Source organism: Pelodiscus sinensis, chromosome 15 (genome assembly GCF_049634645.1).
Source record: "Pelodiscus sinensis isolate JC-2024 chromosome 15, ASM4963464v1, whole genome shotgun sequence".
NCBI lineage: Eukaryota > Metazoa > Chordata > Testudines > Trionychidae > Pelodiscus > Pelodiscus sinensis.
This window is the reverse complement of record NC_134725.1, coordinates 37,914,084-37,935,997: the sequence shown is the minus strand read 5'-3', so window position 1 is coordinate 37,935,997 and position 21,914 is coordinate 37,914,084. Positions and strand designations below refer to the sequence as shown.

At 41.7% G+C, this 21,914-nt stretch overlaps 1 protein-coding gene across 10 annotated transcripts in view; it reads left to right on the top strand.

Annotated features, from left to right (window-relative positions):
- The window catches only part of GIT2 (GIT ArfGAP 2), a 69,185-nt gene that overhangs the window by 4,399 nt on the left and 42,872 nt on the right, over positions 1–21,914 (top strand). For all 10 annotated transcript variants that reach the window (XM_075898845.1, XM_075898850.1, XM_075898844.1 and 7 more), the window contains exons 2-8: positions 60–193; positions 2,117–2,229; positions 3,448–3,553; positions 4,809–4,895; positions 4,987–5,117; positions 6,119–6,213; positions 7,617–7,662. In XM_075898845.1, coding sequence (XP_075754960.1) covers positions 60–193; positions 2,117–2,229; positions 3,448–3,553; positions 4,809–4,895; positions 4,987–5,117; positions 6,119–6,213; positions 7,617–7,662 — 712 coding nt within the window. The remainder of the gene's footprint in view (positions 1–59; positions 194–2,116; positions 2,230–3,447; positions 3,554–4,808; positions 4,896–4,986; positions 5,118–6,118; positions 6,214–7,616; positions 7,663–21,914) is intronic.

Below are 21,914 nucleotides of genomic sequence, written 5' to 3'. Positions count from 1 at the left end.
TGATTCTTAGTTCTGTGATTCCCATAGTATAATGAATGTACTTACTTCTCTTTTTCCAGACCCCTGCTGGGCATCAGTAAACAGGGGAATTCTGATTTGTGATGAATGCTGCAGTGTGCATCGGAGTCTAGGACGTCATATCTCCCAAGTGAGGCATCTTAAACACACGCCATGGCCTCCAACATTGTTGCAGGTAAAAGCTGAGAATTACTTTCTTATGAGACTTGAAGATAGTTCTTAGAGAATTCTAATGATTAAACTTTCTGGTGGGGAGAGTAGCTGCATTAAGTGCTTCTTGAAATCGGTTTCTTGGTTTCTGTTAAATTACTAGAATAGATTACTAAAGTTAGTGTTACTACCACATTTCCAATTTATAATTAGGGCAGATTAGAACCTGGAACGTAGTTAAAATTCCCATGGTTTAGATATAAAGTTAACTTTAATCAGAATTCTTCAGTGTATACGCTTCTCAAGCTGTCAAGTTGTAACAAGATTGTCTTTTTCAGAGAGCTACTGATAGCGGTCCATTGCTGTGGCTATTTAGGAGATTCTAGTTCTATGCACCTGCCATTTCTGCTTTCATTTCTTCCTTCTCGTATTTTCTGGATTTTGGGAAGCCTCAAATATTCTTTGATAGCTACTTCAATGGATCCTTCCTGAAAAGTTGCTTTGCTCTTTCAAAGCTTAAATTTACATATGGGTTTGTCTATGCTACAGAGACTGCACAAGCACATATACATTGTCACAGCTATTCTGGCATAACCCAGTATTTTAGATGTAGCCTACACTGATGGGAGGGATTCTTTTACCACTGGTGTAAGAATAATACCTTCCTGAACAGGAGTAGCTATGTCAACAGAAGTTTTCTCCCATTGACATGACTGTGCATAGTGACCTAGCCCCCAGTGTAGTCAGACAAATAGACAAATATGTGTATGTGAACATTTATTCCCAAAACAAAGGCTTTCTCCTAGTTAATTTAAAGGAGCTATTTTTCTTGCCCAGTATTAGAATCTGGTGTGCACATGAATAGATCTGACACTCCTCCTAGGGCATAAACATATAAGTGTAACCATTATGATTTACCTTAATGTGAGCCTGTGCATGAAATTAAAATAAAAAAAGAGTTTAGGTTAATATTCAGGCAAATTCTATTTTACTTTTAATATAAGGTTAGATTGTATGTGTGTGATTTGTCTCCCTTTCCTTGCTCCAAAATGCACACAATCTTTCTGCTCTGTGCTCCGGTGTTACTACATAAATACCGAAGACAGTGCTTTTCTTAAGACAGGCAGATGCTGTTTTTAGCAACAGAAGATCTCCAACTAGGGACAAGCTATGCCATGCATGTCCTACCTTTTGTACAAACTAAAAAAAAACACTCTGCCAAAATGGGGAGATACTACCCATGCTTCCAGTTCCTACACAATAGGGAGATCTGAGGATTCAACCAGTTGCCTCTTAACCTTACAACAAAATAAAGAACCTGTAAGGAGAAGAGGCTAGTGGATAATGTGCTAGTTTCATGGAATGTAACTAGTTGACTGACCTTCCCAGGAATTCTGCCTCTCTCTCCTTTGTGGGTGAGTTTGTCTCAGAGACCAAAGTCTCTGGTTCCCAGAGATAGAGCTGTGGCTCTATTTACACTAGTGAATTTAAAGTAGCATTAGGTGTCCGCCTTCAGGTAGATGCTGCTTTCCCTGCTTGTGATATAATCTGTGAAACTACTTACTGTTAGAGCCCATTCCAAGTGTGGTATAATAATAAAATGAATAGGATAGGTAAACATAGATGATGAACCTCTTTAACTCAGATTGAGGGAGAGGTGCTTACTGAAAAAGGGAAGAGCTGCATTAAGCTAACAGGGCTTGAGACATGTATAATGGAAACTGTAGACAAAATCACCCAAAACCTCTCTTTTTTTATCAAAATAAGGTTTGACAGTAACTACCTTTTAATGTTAATATTTTCAAAAGTCGAACAAATCCTTTCCCTTGGCAACTTTCTGGAGTAGCATAAAAATGCTCTCTACTTGAGAGCACCATCTGTGAACTGCTCTGTCTGTTTAAGTAGTAGTGAAATACTTAATGTCTTTTGCACGCATTTTGGATTTCAGATGGTTGAAACACTGTATAACAATGGTGCTAATTCCATATGGGAACATTCTTTGCTGGACCCTGCATCTGTTATGAGTGGAAGGCGCAAAGCTAACCCACAGGATAAAGTGCAGTAAGTAGAATGTTTATAAAATTATTTGCATTGTCAGGGGCCCCTTTGTAAAAATTTACCTATTTTTGACTAGTTGTGATAAAGGCATCAGCAGATGAATAAAAACCTACTCTTGGTATCAAGTCTTATCAAGGACATTGAATCATGTTGCTGATATGAATAAATCTGAGAAAATCTAGTCTCATGTATTCACTAATTTAACCCTTGATCTGTACTCACAGCAGAGGGAGATGTTGAAAATCTCTAAAGGATACTTTAGCGAATATTTAAGTTTGGATTTCCAAGATTACGTTGAAATGAAATGAGTGGATAGATCTTTTCATTCTCTTACATCTTGTGCAGTAGTATTAATGTATTAATTATGGTCCCAATTGTTGGGTATTGATTTATTTTAATCTTTTAAAGCCTCAAATGTCATCTTTTCCATTTCTTTATCACTATTTTCTTTCAGAAGCTCAGCTGATTAGTTTTAAAAGCAGGTTTCTGACCTGACCTTATTTATTAGTTTTAAGTTTTTGATCCTGAGAGATGCAGCAGCTTTCAGTGAATGCAATAGACGTTGAGGATAACGTTTCAGGATAATTGAAAACAGTAAAGTAACTGTATTATTAGAGTCCAGCTAATCTGTGGACTCTATTTTGTATCTGCGGGTATTACAGTGCCTTACTTTTGCTGATATGGTTGTACATGTGGATACAAATTTTGTATCTAGAAACTTGCAAATTGGGTGGTTATCTGCTTTATAGCTGTATCCATAAATCATTTTTGCAGATGCAGATACCAAGTTTGTATCCACACAAGGCTCTATTTAATACTTTTAGAGTTGGTCCGAAATTTTTTCCCAAAAGTCTCAATTTCAGCCATAATTCTAAGGGGGGGAGGAGGGGCTATCTGAAAATTGAAGCATTTTCAGTTTTTCTATGACCCTCCCCCCAACAAAGAAAATTTTGAAGAAAAAAACCCTTTGATTTGATTTTAAAAATTTCACGAGGAGCGGGAGATTATTTTGTTATTCCTTTCAGTAACAGTGCCCTTCAGAAGGGAATCTGAATTGAACTGTGTGTCTGATGACAATATTTCCAAATGCATTAGTCTGTCGTTTATTATATACAAAAATTCAAATCTGTTGGCATTCTGTATGAAAATATGCTATGTGCTTTATTTTATTTCATAAATGCCAGCATTTATTTTGCATTTCCTTTGCTTTTCTTTCTATAGTCCCAACAAAGCAGAATTCATTAGAGCTAAATATCAAATGTTGGCATTTGTTCATCGTTTGCCATGCCGAGAAGATGACAGTGTTACTGCCAAAGACCTTAGTAAGGTAATGTCACATGGCTGAGGTGGGGTAAGGGGCCTGCCTCACGTCTGTCATGCTGATGAATGCCCCTTTTTCTCCCTAGCCAGTGTCTCTAATTTCGCACCCCAAAGTCTATCTGCTCCTTCCCTCTAGTCTTCTTGTAGGAATCCTATTGAGAGGGCAGCACAGTTCAATAGTTCCCACACGACCCCATGGTCAGAGTCTATTTAAGGGGCAGTAGATAGGGGAAATGTTTATATCCTCATGCAGGGAGTTTCAGGTCCTCCCACTCCACTGGACCCCAGCCCAGTGGCTTGCTCTAACCACTGAGTCAGTGTGGAAATTCCATCCACAACATACTGACTCTCTGACAGTGGATCACTCACCCTATAGCTATCGCTGTCCCTGGGCTGCTTCCTGCTTCCAACATCTCCATGCACTCATGGCTCTCCACTTCCCCTTCTTCCTCTGGGATCTGGCTGCCTCCACTTGCTTCTGGAACCTGGGCGGTTTATAGATGTGTCGGGTCTCCGTCTGTGTGGTAGTGTCTCAGCATTTAGGCAGTCATTGGGGTTTGCAGAGAGCTGGCCAGGCATGTCTTCTCCCTCTGGCTGCCAGTCCCAACTAAGTTAATCCCTTCTTGCTCAGTGCGGGGAGAGTATGTTCTATCACAGGTAAGTATTAGGTTTTTTTTCAGGACCAAAAACAGTTTTGCAAGAACAAAAGTTTTCAGTTGTCAAAAGATACAGTAAGACTGATTCCAAAGTCAAATTTCAGAACAGACATTTACCTCACCCCACATCCCCCTTCTGTTCTGAAATTTGGTTTGTCCTTTTCATATGTGTTCATTTTTTTAATTGTATCCTTTGGTATATATGGTTGTGACAATTTTCTTCCACTATTTGATCTGAGGAAGTGGGTCTGGCTCATCACCTGTTAAACCATCTTGTTAGTCTTTAAAGTGCTACATAGTCCTGTTTTTTGTTTCATAATACAAAGGATAACTAGTATCTCTGTGGTGCAGCATTTTTGTGTACACATGTATTAAGCATTCATATTTAACTTTGAAGAGAAATATTTTTCATCAGGGTCTGATTGGCACTAATAGAAGTTATGCCTCTAAAGTTAACTGATCCATATTACCAGAAACTCAGAAAATATAATATGCAAGGACAATAGCTAGGTTTTTAAAAATATCTGTTTCTAATACAATAAAGATGACTTTGATTCATTGTTCTTGTATAGACAGACTTTTAACAGAATCTTTTTTGTTTTCCAGCAACTCCATTCCAGTGTGAGGACAGGGAATCTGGAGACGTGTTTGAGATTACTCTCCTTAGGCGCTCAGGCCAACTTTTTTCATCCTGTACGAAACCTTTTTTTATTAGCTTGGTGCTAGATCAATTTTTAATCTGTCAATATATTTATCATCTGTGTGGTTTTTAATGATATTTTAGGAGAAAGGAAACTCCCCACTTCATGTTGCTGCCAAAGCAGGACAGATTCTACAGGCAGAGTTGTTGGCTGTCTACGGTGCTGACCCTGGAACACAAGACTCAAATGGAAAAACTCCAGTTGACTATGCAAAGTAAATGTCTTTATTTTGATTTTTTTAAAAAAATAATGATAGTTTCTCCCAAGTTAGCTAGATAACCTGACATTTAGTTTCACAATTAAACCTCAGAAGAGTGCGTATCACTGAATAAAGTAAATGTATGCCTAGCAAATAAAATGTCTCCAGTTCTCAAGTCCTCTCTTTTCAAATGTTGGAAAGAACGGATTGGCCTTGCAGGGTCTCAGAAGGTATTTGGGCCTACCAATTAAGTGGCTCTCTAGGGCCAGTAGTGACTCATTTCCAAATTCTCTAGTAAAGAATTTTGTATCCAGTGAGCTGCAGTGGCATAAATGCCTGTCTGATCTCAAGTGCAGCAGTCTTCAAATGAAGAGGGACATCTGAGTACCCAGATCTCAAATGATATTTATTTGTATTCCTGTAGTAAGCCTTAACGTGCATTATGAGTATGAAATTGCAGACTAACTACCAAATGAAGATTATATTTCAAACAGTTCAAGTAGCAGCAAGATTCAGAAGTCATGTTGTCTCAGTGCTTGAATTTGTTAGTTTATTTGGAAGTTTTATGTAAGGAGAAACCGAGGATAGAACAAGTCTTCTGTAATAATGAGACACCATGTATCAAACTTGTGCCCACTGCTATTATTCCAATACAAACCAGACCAGGTTGTTTTTCCATCTCAAAAACTGCTCAAAAAGACTATTCTGCCTATTCTGGATAAATTGTTAAGCAGTTTCTCTAACAAAGTGATAAGCAAATCTATTCCATAGTACTCAGCAACTCATTTTGAACAGATAAGGAAAGTCTGATTCCCTTTTAGTATTTACTTCTGAAGATTCTCTTGTGTTTCTGTGACTTTTTGGGAAACAAATCTCAAACACTACATCAAACATGGTAGTGGTCTTATTTCATGTTCACAATGCTAAACTTAATTTTTTTGGATCAATCTTGAATTTTTGCAATTTATAGCTAATGAATCATAAATGAATGTCATGTTCTGTTTGATGTTTAATAGACAAGGAGGCCACCATGAATTGGCAGAGCGCCTTGTAGAAATACAGTATGAACTTACTGATAGGCTAGCATTCTATCTCTGTGGCAGGAAACCAGGTGAGTACAAAAAAACCTATACCAAAAGTGTTATATTTCAATTAGTGATTTTTTTTGAATATTCAAACCAAGAAGAACAATACTCCTGTCATTAATGTTAACACTAGTCCCATTACATCATTTTTAAAAGTCTGAATTCTTTTTAAAATAGGAATTAAGTTACAGAACAGAAAAATGACAAGTCTCAGAGGGGTAGCTGTGTTAGTCTGTATCTGCAAATGCAATGAGAAGTCCTGTGGCACCTTAGAGACTAAACGATGTGTTAGAGCATAGGCTTGCATGGGTAAAACCCATTCTATCAGGTGAATTGGAGTGTAAATTACAGAGGCAGGGTGTGTGTGTGTGTATATATAAAGTACTAATATTACAAAAAAGGGCTATGTTGGCACTCTCCTCAGACCTTTGCTACCAGAACTCCTAGCTATCTTTGAAACACCACTGACTTCTTGAGGAAACTATATTGCATCAGTAATCTTCCTGAAGTCATCATCCTGTCCACCATGGATGTAGAAGCTCTTTACACCAACATTCCACACAACGATGGACTATAGGCTGTCAGGAGTACTATCCCCAATGATGCCATGATACACCTGATGGCTGAGCTATGTGCTTGATCCTCCCCCACAACTATATCCAATTTGGGGACAATTTATACCTTCAAGTCAGTGGCTCTGCTATGGGTACAATATAATGCCTTTGTATAAGTAAATGGTGTGCCTTGCCTATATTCTGTAGTATTGGTCAGCCCCTCTCAAAATAGATGTTGAAGAATTAGAGGGTACTTAGAGAAGAGTAACAAATTATTAGGAGGCAAGGAAAAAACAAAGAGACGGATTGTTTACTTTAGAAAGAAGGTGAATAAGAGGAGACATAATGAAAGTATATAAAATAATGAATGGTCTGAAGAAGGCAATTTTGAGTTTCTGTTCTTTCTGTCACAATCCAAAAGCAAGGGGACATTTTAGTGTTCTTATCGTAGTGAATCGGAATGTGACAAAAGGAAATACTTTCTCAAATAATATGTAACTAACATGCAGAACTTCTTGTGACAGGATGTCATTGAGGTCCACATCTTAGTATATTTCAAAAAAGGATTGTATATTTATATGGATAGTCAAACTATCTAGCATTGTTAGTTAAATGCTAACAAATTCTGGAAGAAGTCTTATGCTTCAGGGCTTAAAACACTCTCTGTTAAGGATTACAAGGAAATCTAATGTGGGAGGCCTATTGTCCTGCATCTGCTGCTAAATTCAAATATTCCCTTTTTGCAATTTGCAGAGCTAAGATCTGTGAACAACTAACGAGTTTTATAGTCTGATAAAACTGAGAAATGTAGGCCTAAGAATGTTTGTTTGCAATGCATACTAAATATTTTAACATTTAGCTTTACTCAATTTCAGATCACAAAAATGGACAACATTTTATTATACCTCAAATGGCAGACAGGTAAGACTGCTGATTGAATAGCATGTATTTGAATACATATCAAATCATTAATAATTGTTACTTTAAATTTTCTATTAAGATATATTTCAATCCTCTTGTCAGTACATTGTTTCTTGTTTGACACATTTGGTCCATCATATGAGTTTTCTACCTTAAAACTTCAGAATCTGAGGCAAAGTATAAAAGGTGAAATGTATCATGTAGCTGGGAGGGGAAAGAAAATACAGAGGTTATGTTGGAAAGGCTACTTGATAATATCAGTAATTATTCTTGAACTTGTATTCTGATTCAGCACTGTAAGACTTATATTTGAAGAAATATTGTGTGTTTTCTAGTAAACTTTTAGAAGTGTTCAGTGTACTAGTGGTAAGAATTTAGGAATGTAAAGATCGTGTATATTTAAAAGAAAAATGAAGTGTTAACTTAACATATAACAAAGCCCATATTTTTCTTTTATTGCTGTGCAATTGGAAATAAGACGGCTGTAAGTAAACAGATTTCAGTTACTTTGCAAACACAGTAATGGATATAACAGTTGCTTTAATTATAAACAGTCAGTCTTCCATTATATAGGTGATGAGTATAGCTTTGTACAATACTTAATGGTGCAGTAGGGCCTTTATCCATTAATATTAATACTTAGCTATTATATAGGACTACTCATCCGTGGCGTTCAAAGCACTGTACATAGCAAGGTGAGCATTTCACATTCTGGACATTGAGCTGCTTTTCTGTCTTTGTACCTAATTGAGCCCTAGTTTTGGAATGGCATAGTCTGACTACTCCCCCTCAGCTCTTGTTAACTTGCTTTCCCTGCCTTCATTGCAGTATGTGTATAGTTTTTACAGATCATACCTTCATATCTTTCTAAGGGGGACTTTTTGACACAATCTGATTCAGTGGTTAGTGAGATTCCTCCCCCCCACCCTTAGCCTCTGAGCCAGGTGTTGGAATGCCTCCAGTGCCTCAGATGCGGTACATTCATGCTACATCCTCTGCACCTTTGAGGTATGGCAGAGCAGCATGAAGAACACCAAATGAAATATGAACAATGCTCCATCTGTGATACTGCCCTCCCAAGTTTAACAGCCAGTGCCCAGTCTGCATCCAGTTTTCTTTCCCTAATGTTAGGTCCCAGGGCTATGAGTCAGAGGCATGTGGGATCTTCTGCTCACTGGAGCAGCTGCAACTCCAACCCTAGAAAAATGGACCAGGAAACTATGTGCAGAACAGGGAGAGGCTCTATGGACGAGAAGGACCCTAGTCAGCCAACTCAGGGAGTAAGTTCCAATAGACCTCTGGAGAACAAAGAAGATGGCACACATGTGGGGGTCAAAGATCCCCTACCCTAAAATACTAAAAGGGTCCTGAGCACCATGGGGGAAAAATAATGCTTGTAAACACTCTCCTTCCTTTTCCAGTTCACCTTGTCCTCATGTCTTTACAAAAATAAGATGGCATCCTTTCTTGGATGCCATCTTAGCTAGAGTTCCATCCTCAGCACACACAGCTGTGTCCCTAACCTTTAATGTCCTACAAAGGTACATTGTTATATCAACATTAAAAAAAGGTGATTGAATCCAACCACATAACTCATTGGGTGTAAACATAGACACCTAATAGCAAGGATATTTCCATCTCTAGAGAAGTTCCTGAAAATTCAAGACCATCTCCCATTGTTTTGGAGCTGCAGTAGGACCCAATTGTACTGAGTCTTCAACTGCATGACCTCCTCCTAGTGTTTTGCATATGGATCATTCCTTGGGTATAATCACATCTTGAGTAACTTCAAGGTTCATTTGAAAGGTAAGGACCACTCCCCAGAATGTATGAAAAATCAAGGGAGAGTTCTGGCACATGGTGATCAGCTCAGAGCAGTGTCTTCAAAGGACATGTCCATCTGTTTTCCAGATTCCCTGTTCCTCACAACTGACACCTGAGGTCTCACATAGCTGATGAATCTGGAGGAAAGCACTTATGCCATAAACCTAGAACTAAAAATGCTTAACTTGACACTACAAAGGATTCAGCTCAGCCTAGAGGGGAACCTTGTCCTCCTGATTGTGATCATGTTGTCTGACAATCACATACGAGAACACTCAACCGGGAACAAGAAACCCAGTGCTACATGCTGAAAAAATGCAAATCATGCAGTGGGCGGAGCAGTCTCTCCTCTCCTTCAAGGCAGCTCACATAAAGAGAGACCTGAACCAGAAGGTGGACTGATTCAGCAGTTATAAGGTGAACAACTCCAAATGGGGCCTGTATTAGGGATGTCAAAGGTTAACCGGTTACCCAGTAAGCATTAGGTTTATCAGCATGTTTACCTAGTAACCAGATAACCAGACTTGTCCAACCCTGGCAGAGGGCCAGGCTGTGGCAGTACTGCAGCCCCAGCTACTCTGCAGCAGCCCTCTAGTGGTTAACTGGTTAAATGATGTAATTTTAATCGTTTAACCTGTTGCCTGATTTAATGGGTATTTACATCCCTAACCTGAATTAGGATGTCTTACAGTTATTTATCTGATTGTTTGGCTTGCTTTCAACTGACTTTTTTGTGAACCACATATATGTGAAGAGACTAAAGCACTTCACCAGGGAACTGGACCTCAGATCCATGGAGAACAGATGCCTTATTGCAGTGATAGCTAAAAGTTCTGCTCTCTGCATTTCCACTCTTCCCATTATTAGGGAAGATGGTCAAGAAAATAAAATGGAAGAGGATACCCTATTTTTTTGGTCTTGTTGGGGCTGAAATAGAAACTTCCACTACATCTTCCAAAGAGACAGGACTTCCTCCCAGGTCCTTTTGTTTCATGTGGATCTGAACAAATGCATTGAATAGCCTGACTATGGAAAAGGAAGCATTATCTCTGAGTTTGTCCTCCAAAGTCGTCAGAACACTTTTCTCCTAGAATAGGATCAACCTTGAAAGCATACTTCTCCATGTGGACCAAGTTTTGCGTCTAATGCCAGAAGCATGAAGCAAACCCAAGAAATCCAGGAATTCTGGCTATCTTGGGTTTTCCTGAAGAAGTCTTTGTCAAAGTTCTCCAGCCAAATACCATTACTTGTCAGATGACTGCCTTTAGTAGCGTGGTGTTTTCAGGATCCACAGGTTCTCTGGCAAAGAACCCTCAGGTAGGTAGATTCCTTAGGACAGTGTAGATAGCAAAGCTGACAGACCTCCTTTTCCCAAGTGGGATCACTGTATGGAGAGCTCTGACAAACTCCTGGCATCCATGTCAGCTTTTTATTGGTGCATCAAAACTTGTTTTGATAGCCATCTCATCTTCCAGGCAAGTTTCAGAGCTAGTGACACTCCCTACGCAAGAGCTTGCTGCATGTTTCACAAGGACAAGGTGGTGCTCAGAACTCCAAAATCATTGATGAACTCTACTTTCCACGGTTCCCAAGAGATGTTTCTACTTTTTCTGTCCAAGGCCACAATATCCCAGCAAAGAGAGGTGTCATAAAAAGGCTGTGAACATTTGCCTCAAAGTGAGTCCACGAGGTGATCTGCTGCCTTATTTGTATCTTTCCATGCGAGGACTCGAAGGTTTCATTGCTCTATTGGTAGTGCATTAGACTATGCATTGTAGAAACAAAGAAAGCAGCAGAGATATTCCAGTTTCAGAATGTTAGGTCATGTACTATGTGATCCCTGGAAACCTCATGGGCAAAAATAGTGCCTTCTCAGAAGAAATTTGTAATTCTAGTCTAATGCTCCCCCCTTTATTAAGCACTACAAGGTGGACTTTCTGTCCTCTGCAGAGGCATCCTTTGGCGGGAAGGCGTGACAAGTAGTGGACCATAAATGATTTGACCTTTGGACAAATATTATGGATGGGAATGGATACCATTTTTTCGCCCTGACCTTTTTTATTACTTTCCCAGACATCAGGAATTGCGGGAGATGCTGGGCTGCAGAGTGGGAATTTCTTTACCAATAATTTCCTTTTCTGCTTATGGTGTTTCTCTCAACTCTCTCAATTCTGGATGGCTTATGAGTCAAAGATCAGATATCAAGTGGAATCATTACCATATGCAGTCTTTCTTGGTAGAATGTACATAGTTAATTATCTCTGGAATAATTATTAATGGCATGCAAGTTTTACAGCTTAGAAATAATTCATCTAGAAACAAGCAAAAGCTGGGGGATATGGGTATGTGACTTCAACTTGGATTGACTTCTATGAGCTGCAGAGAGAGGAGAGCACCCCAGACTAAGAATTATGGGAGGTGCTGCTAGCAGAAAGGAAAATTTCTTACCGATAGTTTGCTATCATAAGCCCTATTTTATATTGAGTGAAATGGAAGCAAAGAGAGGTTCAGCGACTTGTTCTAGGATCAATATCAGGTCATATAGACTTCAGTAGGATTTTGGTGTCTCAGAGCTGTCTAGTGCCTACTCCATTGGGCATTTCTTCCTCTTTGTCCTTATCTAAGATAATTGCATGCAGGAACTTACCCACAGCCTTCCATCAAACTACCTTATTTGAGTCTTTTCTTCATGGAGTTGCTTGGAAGAAGTCTTACTGGAAGGATTTTGTGTCCGTGCTGGGGAAATTCCACCTAACAGTGCACACAGAGTATGGGGTTTCCACATCAAGTTTTGTTTTTGTTCTAACCACAAAGTTTGCAATTTGTGTGTCCTTCTTGAGACAGGAAGCTGATAGCAGAGGATTGCTTCATAGTTAGTCAATACAGTACATCTTGTGGGTGACTTTGAGGTGAGCCCTAAAGAGTTTTAACAGATTTATCCAACAGGTGGCCCCACTTCTGCCACTAATAAAGTAAAATAATCTTTTAATTTTACAGCTGTTCTTCAGTTGATGGGACATTTTTTAGGGCATGGTCAGAAGAGTATTTATTTAACTTCTCTTTAGGAGCATTTCAGTATCCTATAACACATTCTGCTGCTTTAGACATTCAGGATAGCCATTTGGATTTCTAATAGCCACATGATTCTTCAAGTGATGTCCCCATGGGTGCTCCACTACTGGTGTCAGGTCATTCCAGAGCCACAGATTGGTGTTTTTCATAGCAGTAGGCGGTTGGGCCACGCCTGTGCAGTAGGCAGCTTGTGGTGTTCGCGCCACGTGTGTGGCCCAACCCACTTCAGTTCTTTTGCTATTGTTCTTGGTTGCAGATGGAGCTCAGTTTCTCTCCTCAGCATTTCTAGTCAGATTAGAAAAAATCATTATAGTTAGTTTCTAGCTTTTTGTTATTCTTGTTATTGGTTCTTGTTTGTTTTCATTTAAAAAAAATTTGGGACACGGGTTGGGCTGCAACCTTTCCCTTCAGACTGCTTTCTTCTTGTTTTGCCTCAGTTACTCCATTGTATATACTTCTCCCTTTAAAAAAAAAAAAAAGATACAACAAAAACAAACACACACACACACACACACACACACACACACACATTCCCCTCCCCCCCCAAAATATAAGAAGAGGCCGAGCCACCCTGGAGGCAACATGCCAGGCTCCCCCAGTATCAAGAAGTTCAATACTTGTCAGGACCGAATGCCAGTTACCAATGGCAATTTGTCATGCATTCAATGCCTGGACGATTTGCATGTCCCTCAGAAGTGCACTTGTTGCTGTAGCCTCACTTCAAGAATGTGACGAGACAGGGAGTTACGCTTTCACATGCCGCTTTTTGATAAGACGTTAAAACCTTCAGAGCCTCATGACTCCTCAGCCCAACCTGAGTCCTCTAAGACCCAGAAAATGTGAGCCAGTTCCCCAGTGGCAAAGTCAACAGCTAAATGGAAGGTTTCTTCAGCTCAGTCCCTTCCAGCCACTACATCTACTAGAGGTAGTGCAGGGAACAAACCCGGAACCTGCAGCACCAGTCACTCCTGTTGCACTTCTGACATGGAGCCTAAGTCCATCATTCACACTCATGGGCACTGTCTTATTCAACCTTATTGCCAGCTAAGGGAACCAGACAGAATGCCAGCTCCGACCAAGCCATAAGAATCTGGCAAATCTTGTGCACTGGCCAACGTGCAATCAAAATCTGGTGCACCAACCAAGACTATACACTAGGCACCAAACCTGGAACCGCTTTTTTTGCCAGCGGTACCCATGCCACCTCCACTGGCACTGCACTCAGCAGCACTGACTGATAACACAGCAACAGGGAGCCGCGCTGCACTGAGAGAGCTGGATTGCGGCACTTCTGTGCCGGCTGCTGCTGAGCCATCTCATTCCCCATGGCACCGTGTCTAGAGACCGATCACCATGATCTTCTTTAAGGGTTTTCCCTGGTTCACCAAGATCCCCGGCACTCTCGGCGCAGTAATTTTGAGGATGATCATAGGAGTGTTTGTTCCTCACAACACTCCTTTCCTACTTGCTCTCACTTGGCTTCAAACTGTCACAGATCACATTATTCACAATAACTTCAATGGTTTGCACACTGACCATACCCTCCACCATAGTATCCAGAGCAGTGGTCACCATGGGACCCCGGATGTCTACTCGGCACCATTCTATTGCCTCATCCACTCCAGTTAAAAGAACTCCTCCACCTTCACAAGCTCGTAGTCCTCCTAGTCACCAGATTATTGATGATGATGATGATTCTCACCACATCATCAATCTTCCTTTTCCCCAGATAAGGCAGTCATTCCCTTTGATCCATCTCCAGCAGACAATTTAAAGCAATTCCAGGAACTGTTCATACATGCAACTACTAGCCCGGAGGTATCTCTTCAGGAGGTACAGGAGAAACAACATTGTCTCTTAAATCTTCAGCCAACGTTGTATGCCAAAATCATGCTTCCTTATTGACGAGGCCAGAATTGAGGCCTCAAATGAGATCTGGCAGACCCTAGCTTCCACTCCCCCCACCAACAAGAGGGCTGACAAAGTATTTTGTCCCAGCCAACGGTATGGATTTTGTTCTCCCATCGTCAGCCGAACTCCCTTGTGGTGGATGCTGCCCTCCATCGGTCAAAGCTGCCATAATTTAAAGCCATGGCTCTTGACAGGGACCACAAACTACTGGGCCTATTCGGTCAGAAGATGTATTCCTCAGCCATGCTTCAAATCTGCATTGCCAGCTATTCCATCGTGTTGGTCAGTCACAGTTTTGATAACTACTCAAAACTCACAGAGTTAATGGAGCACAAGCATCTGATTCTCAAGTCCGTAATTCAAGAGAGCCACACTTTCACCCTCACGGCTCTCTAGTCTGCATTGGACATTGCCAACACTGCAGTTTGTGCTACTGTGACCTCCAGGCCTCCGGAATCCCAAGAGAACTTTAGGGCAAGGTCGAAGACCTGCACTTTGATAAGGACAAGCTCTATTCTGCTAAAACAGATGAGGTGCTACATACTAGCAAATATTCTTGTACAGCCTTACGCATGCTTGGCATGTACACTCCAGCTTACTACAGCAGGCGATATGCTCCATACCACTGGCAAAGAGACCTCGCTTACACTCAATCACAGCAGAGGGGGTTTGAATATGGTTGGTTGCTTTAGGCCAGGAGTGCAGAAAAAGCACCTTTCCAAGAGCCGCTCCTCAGCTCCACATTCTTCTAAACATCAGTTTTGAAGATTTGGTCAATGGTCTGCCTTACCTCTCCCCCGTACCAGTGCCTCAACAGGATATAAACCTTTTCTCCCACCATTTATACCCATTTTACTATCATTGGATTTACATTACAACAGATTGGTTGGATTTTGAGATCATGTGACAGGGATATGCTGTCCTCCTTCCCCCAACTTCTTGTCTACCCCGTCCTTTTTCAGGGACCCCTCTCATAAGCAGCTCCTATGGCAAGAATTTGATTGCCTACAACACATAAGAGCCATTGAGAGGGTTCCCAACCTATATGGTGACAGAAGATTCTATTCCAACTACAGGCAGTCCCCGGGTTACGTACAAGATAGGGACTATAGGTTTGTTCTTAAGTTGAATTTGTACGTAACTCGGAACTGGCTCCAGATTCAGCTGCTGCTGCTGAAACTGACATGGGACTGACTACAGGAAGCCCGAGGCAGAGTTGCTCTGTCCCCAGCTTCCTGGAATCAGACACTGATCAGTTTCAACAGCGGCTGAATCTGGAGCCTGGGACCGAACAGCTGGGGCGCTGCTGGGTAGGTCCCCCCAGGACCAACCCAGCAGCACCCCAGCTGCTCTACCCCAGGCGTCCACAACAAAAGCCTGGTCTGCTGGAGGGGGGGGGGCGCACTAGCTGTGCCCCCCCCCCAGCAGACCAGGGAGACCCGGAGCAAAGCCGCGGAGGCGGCGGGGTCCCGCGCCTCCAAGGCTTTGCTCTGGGTGTCCCTGGTCCGCGGGGGGGGGGGTCCCCCCCCGCAGACCAGGGACACCCGGAGCAAAGCCGCAGAGGCAGCGGGGTCCTGCACCTCCAAGGCTTTGCTCCGGAGCAAAGGCCTTGCTCGGGGTGTCCCTGGTCTGCTGGGAGGGGTCCCCAGCAGACCAGGGACACCCGGAGCAGCTTTTCTCGCCCCGGAGGACGCGGTGGCGGGACCACTGCACATCTGGGTGGTCCCGCCACTTGCGAGTTCCGGGGCAAGAAAAGTCCCGTTCGTAAGTGCGGATCCGACGTAATTCGGGGACTGCCTGTACTTCCTCTAGTGCCTCACCCAGAAAAGAATGGTGGGTTGTAGATCTGTTCTGACCTGCTACAGATTAAACAGATGTGCAAACAACATTTCAGAATGATCGCTTTCACATCGATTATCCCAGCACTGGACAAAGGAGACTGGTTCACAGCCCTGGACCTACAAGATGCATAGTTTCATGCCACCACTCATCCCTTTCACAGACGATTTCTCTGATTTACAATACGTTCGGACAGTTTCAATACAGGGTCCTGCCATTTGGCCTATCTTTTCCCCCATGGTTTTCTTGATGACCTTCTCCACAGACGGGATGATTGTTTTTCTGTACTTGGACAACTGTCTGATAAAGGGTCCATCACGCTTAGACAGTCAATATGGTGCACATCATCAAATAACTTTGAGACATTAAGACTCTTGATAAACGAGCAAAAGTCCACATAGGTGCTGGAGTTTATAGGCTGTCAACTGGATTTGCTAACAGCTTGTGCCTGCTTACCATGTCAGCGTTTTCAGGCCACACAGGACCTTAACACCATAGTCTCGGTGAGTCCTACTGTGACAGTGCTCACCTGCCTGCAGCTTATGGGACATGGTCCAGCATGCTCGCCTGTACTTCTGTTGTCTTCAGTACTGGCTGTCTTTGGTCTACATCCCCTCCAAACATCATGTACGCAGGCTAGTTTCCTCCCTGCTCAACATCCTGGCCGCTCTCTGTTGGTAGATGATTCCCAACGACCTCCTTGCCAGGGTCTCCTTTCATCAAAGGCAATCTTCTTCCCAGATTACAACCTATGCCTCCCTTTTGGGATGGGTGCCCACTTCCAATACCACCTAGCTCAGGGCAGGTGATCCCCGCAGGAGTGCAGAGTCCATATCAACTTGTTAGAACTCAGCATGGCGTGGAACACTTGCATTCAATTTGTTCCGAGTGTGTGCAGCTACGCAGTCCACATTCTGACTGACAACATGATTACCATATTTTATATAAACCGACAGGGTGAGGCTCATTCCCATTCACTATGCACTGAGGCTATTAGATTATAGAATTGGTGCATCTGACACAATGTCACGTTCATAGGCTCATCTACTGAGTGTCAACAACACCACAGCTGTAACCCTTAGTTGATCATTGTAGATGGATCATGGATGGGATCGTCACCTTCACACCTTGTTTCTGTCTTTTGACAGTGGGGGTGTCCCGTAGATTTCTTTCACATCCCATCGTAATACAAAACGTTCCCAGTATTTCTCTCAAGTGGGCATAGGACTGAGGTCTTTGGGCGATGCATTCCTGGTAGCCTTCGTTATGCTTTCCCCCCAATTCCCCTCATTGCAAAGGTTCTCCACAAAATCAGAGTAGACAGAGCTTGAGTCATCCTGATAGCTCCCTCATGGTCCAGATAGTCCTCGTATCCATACCATCACCGAATGTCTCTCCTCTCTCCCTAGTCTTTCTTGGACCATCACAACTTCCTCTCTCAAAATGGGCACGATACTACATTCTCAACCCCAGTCTATTCACCTCACTGCATGGCTCCTGTCTGGTTCAGGGACTCTGAAGCATACTGCTCTGATCAGGTAAAAGAAGTCCTTTTACGGAGTAGATGTGAAACTACTCATGCTACTTACCTTTCTAAGTGGAGACATTTCTCTGCTTAGTGTGTTCAAAGGCAAATGGATCCCTGCTCAACACTAATCCATATCCTTCTCAACTACATTTTCAAGCTGAAAGCTATGGGCTTGTCCATCTGGTTGTTCAGGGTTCATCTCTCTGCAATTACTGCCTTCCATTCCCAGATAGAGTGTGAGGAAATGGAGAATCCCTCTGTCACAAGGAGGTTTCTTAAAGGTCTCCACAATTTAAATCCCCCATATAGACAGCCACTTACTAGTATGGGATTTGGACTTAGTTTTGGATTCACTGATTTGGCCTCCCTTCGAACCTCTGGCAACCTGCTCCCTCGCTCCTGCTCTCAATGAAGCATTCTTAGTCATAATTACATCTGCTCACCAGTCAGCGAGACTGGGGCACTGACAATAGAACTGCCTTATACAGTGCTCACAAAGAACAGTCACTTTACAATGGCACCCCTCCTTTCTGCCTCATCTTAATGAATCTGTCATGTTACGCACATTCTACCCAAAATCCCATGCCTCTCGCCAGGCGGCCATCCTTCACACACTGGACGTTCGAAGGACCCCTGCCTTTTACATTGGCAGGACTTCCCTAAATCACAGCACCTGTTTGTTTCCATCACAGACCATTCCAACAGTGTGTCATTTTCTGTCCTGCGTATTTTCAAGCTGATATCCTCTTGCATTACTTGCTGCTTCTCGCTACAGAACAAGACTCTCCCAGCTCTGCCCAGAGCACATTCCACCTGAGCTGTCTCCATGAGTTTCTTCAGGGCGTATCGCTGAAGACATTTATCAGGCAGCCACCTGGTCGTCTGCACACACCTTTGCGAGACATTTTGCCATCCCTCCACCACCCTCAGTAGCCACGGCAGTCCTTCTACTGCTGCCAATCAGTGACTCTGAAGCCCACCTTCCTATTCAATCACTGCTTTGTAGTCACCAATAGTGGAGCACCCATGGAAATATCACTCGAAGAAAGGGAAGTTACTCACCTCATGTAGTAATGATGGTTCTTTGAGATGTCTCCCCATGGGTGTTTCACTACCCATCATCCTCCCCTTTACTTCGGAGGATTTTACTTACTCTGGCATAGGCAAGGAGCTGAGGAGTGTCAGCCTGTGCACGTCACACACAAAGACATGAATGCTACGAGGCATCTACTGTGCATGTGTGGCCCAACCGGCTATATCTATGAAAAACTCCAATCTGCTGGGCCAGGACAACTTGACACCAATAGAGGAGCATCCCCGGGGGGTAGGGAGTGCACATCTCAAAGAACTGTCATTAGTTGCATGAGGTGAGTAACTTCCCTTTCTGTGTATTCTGGAACAACTATGTACAAGAAACCCACAGACTGTCTCACATATATCTTCATAGTAATCACCCAAAACACACCAAACAATCTATCTACAGCCAATTGGCTATCTACACTCATATCACTGGCTGAGATATACACCTTTACGTACACAAAACCATCTTCGCCAAACAAGGACACTCAACCAGAGACGCGTCAATCATCTCATGGAACAGGCATCCCAAACATCCCAAGATAACTTTGTTTCAGTTCAGAAATAAAACAAAAACCGTCCAGCCACACACCCTTAGTTGTCAACTTCCAACACTCTGGAATGCATATGATGTATTGTCAAAGTACAATTTGTGCTCTATGGAGGCCTATCCTGAAAGAAATCTTTCGTGAGCCAGTTCCTCTTTTCTTAAAACAATCCCTCAACTTGTCCAAGCTCCCCACAGACCCAGACCCACCCAATCAAAGCACCAAGTCTTGCTAGAACAGATACAAAACCTGCAGCCATTGCTACAGATAGTGACACTTCTCCCACAACACACTTTTCAACATTCATGTATCCTACTCATGGCTGTCTCATACACAAGCATGATCCAGCACTATAAACATACACAAGCATGTTTTCCATCTATGTAGGGGAAAACAATCACTTTAAATGAACTTGGGAAAATACAACAAACACCCTTTCACCTGTGAGTGAACACTTTTTTCACGAAGTAGTCACTCTGTATCTGAAATCTGCAAAATGCTGGGAACCTGGGAACTTAAATTCATAACTTTGCTAGATAGTAAAAATCATGGTCTTAAAGACACTGGATTTATGGCTTTTTACAACTATTCATAACCTTCTAACGCCCTGGTTTTTGTCCTGTGAATACAGGGGTAGTAATAGGTCATATCACATTGAATGGTCCCTTAGAAAAGTATTTCTTAACAACCAATTGGAAGACTAGTGCTGGTCCCCAAGCTCTCCCTGACACAATTTAGGAAAGCAGTAGGTCAGTGCCTGGTATAAAAAAGATTGAGTGACACTGCCTTAGAATATGTGTTAAGTACTTATGCTAAACTGTCTGTTCCATCTCATATTTAGTTGTGATGCTCAGAATACTTGTCAGAGCTGAAGAAGAGCTCTGTGTAGCTCAAAAGCTTGTCTCTCATGAACAGAAGTTGGTCCTATAAGATATTATCACGTCCACCTTGTCTTTTAATATTCTGGTATCAACATAACTATAAAAACACTACATATATGTACCTGATACATATGTTAAACTCTTAAGGCTTGTCTATGTGGACAGCTATTCCTTTCGTAAATCTGTGTGTGGATGCACTCTTTCCCAGAGTGGATTGATTTAAATCGCCTTGAATTACATCAATCCACCAGAAAAAAATCATTGATTTTAAATCAAATTTCCCACTGGTGCTGCTTCACATTTCTTAAACAATGGTGCAAATCTGATCACTAAAACATATTAATTTACAACTCGGGTATAGCATTTTACAACATCTAAGAGGTATACTCTGTGTAATTTTTTTTAGATAATTTCATTTTTATTCATTTAAAAATAGTGCATAATACTCATAATCTGTGTCAAGCTGCTGATGCAGCAGCAATACATTAGAAATGATGAGAACTAACACAATAGTACTTTCATTTTTATTAAACTAAATCTTTAATGTTACATAAATGTTTCAAATTTGCAATTGCATCAGTCACCTGAATTGCTGGCTAATGGCTGTCCTTCAATTTTCAAATTTTCAGATTTTATTAACTCAGACATTCCCAGAATACTAAATGTTCAGTGTCTTTAAAACTTCTACATCTAGCTCTCTCCTATTTGCTACTCACACTCTCATTTTGATTTATAAGCAGTAAGAGATTTCCAGTTTTTTCAACTCCCAGTTGATTTCTTAGATTTGAGTGAATAATGTCAAACAATGAAAATATTCTTTCTATGCCTATAGAGCAGGGGTTCTCAAAATTTGTGATACTGCCACCCCCCTCTAAGTTGCTCATGACCCCCTGGGGGGGTCAGGACCCACAGTTTGAGAAATGCAGCTATAGAGGAAACTGCTGCTATGAAAAGCTGGCTTAGCAATTGAAGGAGCTCTGTTTCGAGGTACCTGGCTAATAATTTCCACCAGTTAAGGGGAGTGACTTTGTTCAAAACATCATCAGTAACCGTGTGCTGATTAAATGGTTTTGCTCTAGTCCTAGAATTTATTATGAGTTGCATAACTGAGGAGTAATTTTGAGCCCATTCCAAGACAGCAGCTTCATCTTCAGAAATTAGGCACCTGCCTTTATATCTGGGATTTAGAAAGTTTGCAAGAAAATGAGGTGGAATCAGTGCTTGATCCAGTTCACTTCTTTATTGCATGCAGTAATTTCTCTGAAGTTTGTTTAAAGCTAGGGATAATAGGTTCCTCTTTAATCCAATATTAAATACTTTGGATGACAGCATTTTATCTATTTAATCACAAAGTTTTATGAGAATAGGCCAATTCTTAATAAACTGTGCGAAACAATGAACCCTAGAATTCCATTAATCTTTTTTTTGAGAGACAATTAGTTTGGATCCTCCTGCTCTCTTCAGTGAAACTGAAGCAACATGGTTATTACGGCAGTATTGTGTTACTTCAAGAACATTTTCTTTTATTCCTGGAGAAAACGTGCTTAAGTCTTTGGCTTATAATACATTAAA